The 8,400-nt window shown below is 57.5% G+C and overlaps 2 protein-coding genes across 2 annotated transcripts; both read right to left on the bottom strand.

Annotated features, from left to right (window-relative positions):
* Nucleotides 1-94: 94 nt before the first annotated feature.
* On the bottom strand, nt 95-680 carry COX14 (cytochrome c oxidase assembly factor COX14). Its single transcript, XM_082496446.1, has 2 exons — nt 559-680; nt 95-465 (listed from the first exon to the last, which is right to left on the bottom strand). The coding sequence occupies exon 2, from the start codon at nt 455-457 to the stop codon at nt 299-301; it is 159 nt and encodes a 52-aa protein (XP_082352572.1). The 5' UTR covers nt 458-465; nt 559-680; the 3' UTR covers nt 95-298.
* Nucleotides 681-1,579: 899 nt separating this feature from the next.
* GPD1 (glycerol-3-phosphate dehydrogenase 1) lies at nt 1,580-7,988 on the bottom strand. Its single transcript, XM_082496445.1, has 8 exons — nt 7,674-7,988; nt 7,302-7,479; nt 6,575-6,715; nt 6,050-6,188; nt 5,013-5,125; nt 4,451-4,684; nt 4,154-4,260; nt 1,580-3,875 (listed from the first exon to the last, which is right to left on the bottom strand). Exons 1-8 carry the CDS (start codon nt 7,712-7,714, stop codon nt 3,779-3,781), a joined length of 1,050 nt encoding a protein of 349 aa, XP_082352571.1. The 5' UTR covers nt 7,715-7,988; the 3' UTR covers nt 1,580-3,778.
* Nucleotides 7,989-8,400: the final 412 nt, after the last annotated feature.

Raw genomic sequence — 8,400 nt, 5'->3', positions numbered from 1 at the left:
TAGCCCCCTTTTCTGTGACTCTGGGCCTCTGAGAAGCACCTTTTTGAGGTCAGACGGGCCCGGGTTCAGACAGACACCACGCAGCACTGCACTCGGCTGTTTCCACACGCCTTTATTGTGTTCTGACTCCTTCCCCCAGCCCGGGGGGCCGTCTCCCGTCCCTGCTCCAGCCGGGAAACGCAGTACCGGGTGCCAGGCCGTCCTCAGCTCTCAGGGCCGACCCAGCCCGGGGAAACCGGGGTGCCGCCTCCCGCCTCCACTCCAGCCGGGAAACGCGGTACCGGGTGCCAGGTCGTCCTCAGCTCTCGGGCCCGGCGGCCTCCTGCCGCTCTCGGCGGCGCTGGAGGAGGCGGTAGGCCCGGACCCCGCACAGGTACCCGCCGTACACCGTCAGCAGAGCCATGGAGCCGGAGAAGGCCTTGTAGCCCAAGTCGGCCAGCTGCTTGCCGGACACCATGGCTACACCTGCAACAGAAAGCGGCGGTCAGCAGGGCCGGGAGCGCTCCCTCCCCCGCCCCGGAGCCCCCCCGCCCCGCCTCGCCCCGCCTCGCCCCGTACCTGCGTCCCCGGGCTCCGGTATCCCGGGCCTGCGGCTCTCTTGCGCTTCCGGTCAGCGCCCCGCCTCCGCCCCGTCACGTGGCTGCCGCGCTGCCCGCTGGGATGTATAGTCCGCCGAGGCGGGAGCTGCGGCGCCCCCTGGCGGGGGGCGGCGCCACCGCCGCTCTTTCCTCTCAGGCCGCCACGGCAGCCCGCCGGGTCACGGCCGCGGCCGCCCGCTCTTCTCAGAGCCGCCCGTGAGACCGACCTGGCGCCGTGAGGCGCACCACGGGCTGCCCTGCGCGAGGCTGAGGCGCCATCAGCCCTGAGAGGACGGTCCTCGGCTGCAGGCGGGATGGAGCGAAGGCCGCGCCAGCCCTGAGGCACTCACAGGCCTCCTCATCCTCCCCCAGGGCCCAGCCTGCCTTCACCGCCGGAGAGGCTGCTTCAGGGGGACTTCAGGAGGCCTTGTGCCTCCAAAAGCAGCCATTGGCACCTCCCAACGCTCCTTGCTGACATTTGAAGAGTGGTGCCCCAGCACAGCTCTGCACCGTGGCCTCGCTCAAACACTGAGGGTGCAGGAGACTGGCCACTCGCCCCCCCCCCTTCCTCCTGCACAGCAGCAGCTCTGGCGGTTGCAGAGTCCTGCAGAGCCTGGATGTGCTGAGGCTGCAGAACATAACTCCAAATGGCAAAGGGAAGACTTTTTATAGCTCATGCGCTCCTCTGGGGTGCCTAAATGCAAGAGGCTTATGCACTGCACCCCCCACCCTCACTGAGACTTGGGACCTTCAGCAAATGTGGTGAGGGCCTGCAGGGGCCTGGGCACTTCCAGCAGCACACAGCGCCAAAGAAACCCCCATGAGGAGGGATGCACAAAGCACTTCACAGCAGAGGAGCTAACAGCTAAATGCAAGTCCAAACCACTATTCCGGATCCTGCTGCAGCTCCAGGCAGATGCTGGCTGGAGTTTAGCAAGCCAAGGTGAGAGAGGGCATGGGGCCCTGGGAGGAGAGCTCAGAGACCCTCTCTCCTGTTTGAGCCTCATGTTCAAACACTTGAACTGGGATTCCTGAAGCACTTCAAGACAACGGGAACTAGAAGTTGTGCCAGCCCTGCAGGAACACACTGGACTTCCTTTATCTTCCCTCTAACCTCCATAAAGTTCCTCATTAGAGGAAGCCAATGCTGGCTACTTTCTGTACAATAGCTCAGTTGAATTTAAAGGTCGTAGGGTGCCTAGTGAGAAAGCGTGTCTAATAAAAGGCACAGAAACAACTGCAGTGGCAGCAGATTAAATTCCCCTAGCAAGAGGCTGAGTGGAGGGCTAACAGTCCTGGAAAGGTCACTCAGTACGAGACGCATTTCAAAGAAAGACGGGGACAAGGCAAGTCCAGGAAAAGCAGTTAGGAAGAGATGAATAAAACAACACAGCCTGTCCCAAGAAGCTAAGATGTCAAGAGAAGGGGAGGCCTGGGGTACATGGGGCACAGCAGGGTCCTGGCCCGACTCCTGCAGGCCCCAGGTAGAAGAGTTAGGAGTGTGTACCCAGCTCAGCATTGCAATCGCAACCCTCTTCTGTCCTACAGCCAAACTTTAACACTGGAACCGCTGCTGAGAAAAAGCAAGTGGGACACTGTGTTATGTTGTGACTGAACAGTGACCTGCGGGGGCATTGTTGCTGTTTCTGGGACAGCACACAAGGGTGCAGAGCCAGGAGGGAACTGACAGTGCCCTGTTCTGCCCTCTTAGCAAATCCAGCAGGCACCAACCCAAAACCAATGATGCACCAGAGCCACAGAGCAAAGAATGTGTCTGCCCTCTCCTCTCCAAGTTTATTGTTATTTTAAACATTGGTAAGTACACTGATAGTCAGCGGCACTAGGACCTGGAATGGGGGGGGAGACAGCGAGACCTGCAGCAGCTCCATCCTGCCAGCACAGACAGGGATCAGTGAACCGCTGGACACGCTGGCCTGAGCAAACACAAGCAGAGGGAGCCAGCTTCAGAGGACCAGAGAGGCACGTGGCACCCGGCTGGACAAGGGGCAAGTTTCAAAGGCACAACACAAGGCATGAGACCTCTGTCCTCTCCTGTGATGTTGGAGGTCTTGTACCTCTTGCGGATCACATGTCCATTGCTGCCCCTTGTGCCAGCGGGCACTTTCTAGCACCCTCACAGGAGGGGCAGCAGGGAAAGTGTGGAGCCTGCTTTCTTAGCTCCTATAAAGCCACGTACAAGCAAAGACCGGGCTAAGGCATAGACTGAAGCAAGTCAGAGAGAAGGCAAAAAGCTGCTGTGGATCATTCATCTAAAAGAAACATGACCCAGCTGCTTTGTCAGGTAGACTGCCAAGGGCTACACAGCCTGCCAGCTGCTCAGAAAGACTTTGGGGCAGTTGGCCCCGGCACTGCCAAAGCCAGCCAGAGGACAAACCGATAGGAGGGAAAAGAGGCTGCCTGGGGAGAGTCAGTGGGCATGGAATTAGTGCAGGCAAATCTGTGACAACAGGGGAGTTCCCTGGGAGCAGGGGCCAGGTTTGATTGTGAGAGCAAAAAATCTAAACAAGCTCTGAAGTCTCACTCTGGGGCTGCCCTCACATGTGAAACGTTGGCCGTACCATTCGTCAGGAGCAGCTGGCAGTGGCTGGGGAAACAGCACATGGCAGGGTGGAAAAGAATGCTATTTTCTGTGCTGGTGCTTCTTAGAAAGAGTGATTCTCAGCACCTTTGAAACTCCTTAGGAGCTTCACTTGCCCTGGTGGAGCCTGGCAGGGAACTGTGCCCTCTCGACGAGACAGTTAAGCCAAAAGCAACAGCAGCGAGCAGAGTAGCCCCGTGGGGCTAATAGCAAAGCTTGTCCTCCCAGGCAGTGCCTCCTGCACCACCTATATCGATCAAGATGACCTGGCAGAGTCTCTCTGAGAACTGAATCCATCACAGCAAGAGAAAGTGAAAGGTGGAAGACGCTCAGCCCCACTCAGGGCAGACCCTAGAGAGCAGCAGAAGCTAAATGAACCCTTCAAAGAGAGAGGGAGATCAGCAGGTACCTCTGCGCAGATGCCAGGCTCAGGCTGGCAGTGTCCAGGGCTGAGAAAGGGAAACTCTGCCCTTCCAGTGCTCTGCAAAGACTCCCAGGAAATGTGGACTCCTTACAAAGCTGTAGCATCAGAGCAAGTTGGTGCAGGCAGGAGCTCTCCGCTGTTCTTGGCAGGATCAGTGGTTTTGCAGGCAGAGCCCACTTACTTGTGCTCAGGGTGGTTCTGGAGACACTTGATGACATCAGTTACAGGTTTGCCCTCATAGCAGATCTGATACACAGCTGTGAAGAGGGGAAACCTGTGGGCAGATGAACAAAGTCACCCCCTGCACTGTCACCAGAGCTGGCAGAGTCAGAACACCTTCTGTTGTGACATGCAGGACCACTGGGCAGGAGCAGGTGGGACAGCAGCGTGGTGCCTCATCCAACAGGCCATTCCTGCCCAGCTGGTTTGATGTGGGCAGTGCAGAGATTCACCTGAACAGCGGAGAGACTGGGTGGGCTTCCTCTCCCACAGCTGCAGGAAAGATCCCAGACCCACCCCAAAAGAGCGGACAAGAGAGATGAGAGCACTCACTTCTCCACTACGTTCTTGCTTTTAAGGATGCGATGCAGCTCAGCAGACGTCTGGGGACCCTGCAGCTTCTGTCCATTCAACATCTCCTTCTCCAGCTGCTCGATAGACTGAAACAACCCAAGAGTGACAGAGCTGGACCCTAAAAGCCCATTTGCCACCCCACATTCCTTCCCTGGAGCCAGGCTGTGGCTTTTGGTGAGTGAAGGCAGGATGCCATGGTTCTAATTGGGTCCATCCTGCTGCCAGCTCAGCAGGTTGATGCAGATATCAGTGTTGCCTGCTCCCCGCTCTGCTTACCTTCCCAGTCTTGGCAAAAGCCTCAGCCACCTTGCGGTTGCGGCCGCCATAGCAGGTAGTGATGAGGTCAGCAACCCCGCAGCTCTCCAGGAAGGTGGAAGGGGAGACAGAGCCCTTACAGAACAGTTTGGCGAAGCTAATCATCTCCATCAGTCCCAGACGGATCACGGCAGCCTTTGTGTTGTCTCCATAACCAAGTCCATCACAGAAACCAGCTCCTACAGCCACAACGTTCTGGAAAACAACAGCATGGAGGGATCTATTCCCAACAGAGCTCAGGGCTTTGTTGTATCCATGACCTGCCTGTGTGATCCCGAGCACAGGCTCCCGCCTGCTCCTGCCTATGCCAGTGATCATCATCCCTCCAAGCAGCTGAACAGGACACATCCACAGTTCCCTCCAAAATCTGGCCTTTGACTCAAAGGTCTCTGCAAGCCACAGCACAATATCTAGTGGAGTTCATTCAGCTGGCAGCCTCCTCCCCACAGCTCCCTGCAGGGCCCTAGGGAACGGCAGGCTTTGCTAACCAAGACCTGCAAACCCCAGGGAGCGGCTCACCCACCTTGAGAGCCCCGCAGATCTCTACAGTGTCAGCTTCCTGCACCACCGTCACCCGGAAGTTTGGGGTCTGCATCAGCTCCTTCAGCATCTGCCCATGCTGTGTGTTCTTGCAGCCTGATGAGACAAAGAGAGAAGGAAGAAGGTGATGGAGGAGACCCTCAGGACTGTGCTGCTCTCCTGCCCAGTGGTGCAGTCCTGCAGCGTAGCCCTTGCAGTTGGTGCAGCGAGAGGAACCTATTGCCCAACTGATGGAAGTTGCTAAACATTTGCAGGTCCACCAAGTGCCAAGCACACATTGCCTGGCAGATAAGCAAGCAACCTTGGAATTCCCATAAGATGGGGACAATCCCTACTGCTGTGTCAAGCAAGACAGAAATGACATGCCCAGTAGATTAAAGGCATCTTCAGAGATTGCAGGTTTGGATTTGAAGACTGCTGTTCTCCCTGTTCCTGCAGGGCCCTGCATGAGAGCGTGTCTGTGTGCTCTGCTTATACCTGCCCAGTCTCTGCAGCCTCCTGCACAGTGTGTTTGCTTTTGTTTAAAATACAGACGCTTTGAATCCCATAACTTCTAACCCAGCAAACCGTTCTGTTGGTTTTGGCTGCTGTGCACGATTCACAAACAGTGTGGAGGATGTCAGGAGCAGTCACCAGATGAACTTTCAAGCAGCCCTGGCTGGCAATAACATGAGATCCAGGTGAACGTCTCTTGAAGCCCAAGGAAATGAAGGCAGGAACGGTATTTCCTAAAGGGTCTCATTGCATCCACCCCTTTCATTTGTGCCAGGCAGACTGCCTGATGCTCAGGCTGGCAGGAGCTTTTAGACACACAACTCTGTTTTTAATGAAGTGAGCAATCACATCGTAACCCTGCGAATGAGTTCATCCAGCTCCTGTACAGCCTCACTGCCTCCACAGGGAAAAAGGCCCGGCTCACCCTAGGCAGCGGTAGTTTGAGCTGCATTGTGCTCACCCCTTTGCCTCTTCCTGCTCGTCAGAAACGAAGGCTGCTAATGAGGAGGGATGTTGGCTCCTTACCGATGGTTGTTTCACAGAACTTCTCATCTGCCACTTCATTAGCGATGTTGGCCCCCATGAGGACGCTCATTTCTATTCCCAGTTTCTCATGGATAATGTCTGAGATCAGCCTCAGCCCATCTGGTCCTTCATCCACCCCCTGAGAGACAACCAGTGACAGAGATGAGCACCTGCCCCCCGGAGACCTCAGCCTCCTACCCCAATCCTGTCATTCCCAGTGCTGCAGTGCTCCGGCTCATCCCCACAGCCCCCAGCGCTCAGCTGCACCCCACTCCTCACAGCGCTTGAGATCCCCCACACGCCCTCAACCCTTCTCCTCCAGTGATACGACACCAAATCCCCATCAAGACTCTGCCCCCACTTCCCACTCTCCCCACACCCCCCCCCCCCAACCTCAGAGCCCAGTTTCTGCTCCAAAATCCCGGGATTCCCCTTGCAGCCTCTCCGAGACAGGCTGCTTCCAGCTCGGCCCCCTTGGCCCAGTGTCCCAGCGAGCTGCCCGGGCAGCGCTCCTCCTGCCCACACCTTGATGAGTGACATCCCAACAGCATCTTTCTTCACGTGGCCCTTGAGCTGGTCACAGACTTTCCGGATAAACTGGTGGGGCACCACGAAGAGGAGGACATCAGCCCCAGCACAGGCTTTCAGCAGGTCTGGCTCTGCTACCTGAAGAGAGTACGACTGTCACTGGGGACTTGTGCCTGTAGTAAGTGTGTCCTGAACCCAAGACAAGGGGAGCAGGGGCTTGAGAGCAACTGCTGGGGGCTTCCCTGTAAGGGCACAAAGTCACTGTCCCAAGGTCCCCTTCCAGCGCAGGGGGGCTGGAGCAGAGCAGAGCAGAGCAAAAGCAGCCCGAGGTGGTCTCACATGAGCTGGGGTCATTCTGGGGACCTCAGCAGGCCAGTGCCAGCCAAGGGGCTGAGCATACAGCCGCAGAGCAGCATGTCCCTGGGCTCTCTGTGCACTGCCAATGCCAGCTCACAGGCAGCCACATGGCCTCAAGCCCAGCCTGTGGGATGCCAGAGCTGGGGCAAAGGTGGGCAGCGAGAGCAGCCAGGGCTGCAGCTCGTCCAAGCACAGATCAAGGTCACCAGGAGGGTGTAATTGAGTCCCGTGCAGCCCGGTGCATCCCCTGCTTTCACACACTGGTGCCCAGGACACCAGCAGTTATTTATTACCTCTCACCAGAGAGCCCGGCTGTCGGCACCGGACCTTGCGCTCAGCGGAGAGGCTGCCGGCGGGCCACACTCACCACATTGTGGGGCAGCTTGTGCCCTGGCAGGTACTTGACATTTTCGTGCTCCGTGTTGATGATGTCGGTGAGCCGCCGGCCGCCCACCTCCTCCTCCAGCACCCACATGTTCACCTGGTTCTCAAAGGTGCTCAGCTGCGCCGCATTGCTGCCGGCGATCTTGGCAATGGCCGAGCCCCTGCATGGGCAGAGCAGAGCTGTAGGCAGTGGGCACCGAGCCCGCTGGCACCAGAGAGCCCAGTGGACCTCAGGTCACTGGGGGTCCTGGTGAAACAGGGACGGCTTGCACTGGGTGCCATGGGGCACCGGGGAGGACGGGGACCGCGCTGTGCTCAAAATGGGGACCCGGGTGCCCGGGCAGCAGGCGCTCACCAGTTGCCAGAGCCCACGATGCAGACTTTCTTGCCACCCATGGTGCTGGGAGCCGGGGCACTGCGCAGCGCTGAGCCCGCTGCTGGTATTTCAAGGCCGGTATTTTCAGGGGCGGCCCCGTCCCGCCCCCGGCCCCGCCTGCCCTCGGGGGAACCGGGCACCGAGCCCCGGGGCAGCAGAGCCGGCTGCTTTCCCGGGCACGGCCAGTGCTTGCAGCTGGGTGGGCAGCAATGCGGGGCTGCACTGCAGATGCAAATCACTCCCCTGAAGCGAAAGTGAATTAGCTCACATCCCAAATCTCAGCAGAACTGGAAGTCGTGACTGCTGAGCCTCCCTCTCCCTTTTTCTGCACAAAAGCATTTTATTCCCCCCCACCCCAAGTAAGAAATATGAACCATCCGGCTGCAGACCCAGGACACAACTCCTGCTCTAATCTCACAGCCTCACACAGCAGCACTAACTGCCTGACCTTAGGCAAACTGCCCTTTCTTCCATACATGGAGATCTTTTCCCCTTGCAACAAGGGCTCACAGGTTTTCTGTCATTGCATTTCTACTTTTATAAACAAGAGAGGGTGAAGAGAGTAATGCCCCTTTTGCATAATTTTAAAACCTTCTATGTAAACTTTAATAGTTTCCTCAAAATTATGCCTGACTCCCATGGGGCTTGTAACAGGCTGTCACAATTCTGCAAGGCAGCAGAGTGTGGAAACTGGCCTGTCTAGATT

This window comes from Vanellus vanellus (genome assembly GCF_965231255.1).
Source record: "Vanellus vanellus genome assembly, chromosome: 28".
In the NCBI taxonomy this organism is placed as follows: domain Eukaryota; kingdom Metazoa; phylum Chordata; class Aves; order Charadriiformes; family Charadriidae; genus Vanellus; species Vanellus vanellus.
Note: the sequence above shows the minus strand (reverse complement) of the source record. Positions and strands in the feature narration are given on the sequence as shown.

Coding starts and splice junctions, on each gene's coding strand:
- COX14 (XM_082496446.1), bottom strand. CDS start 457: ATGGTGTCCGGCAAGCAGCTGGCCGACTTGGGCTACAAGGCCTTCTCC.
- GPD1 (XM_082496445.1), bottom strand. CDS start 7,714: ATGGGTGGCAAGAAAGTCTGCATCGTGGGCTCTGGCAACTG. Junction 6,189..6,574: donor TTGGGATGTCACTCATCAAG/GTGTGGGCAGGA, acceptor GTTGTCTCTCAG/GGGGTGGATGAAGGACCAGA. Junction 3,876..4,153: donor AGCAAGAACGTAGTGGAGAA/GTGAGTGCTCTC, acceptor ATCTGCCCACAG/GTTTCCCCTCTTCACAGCTG.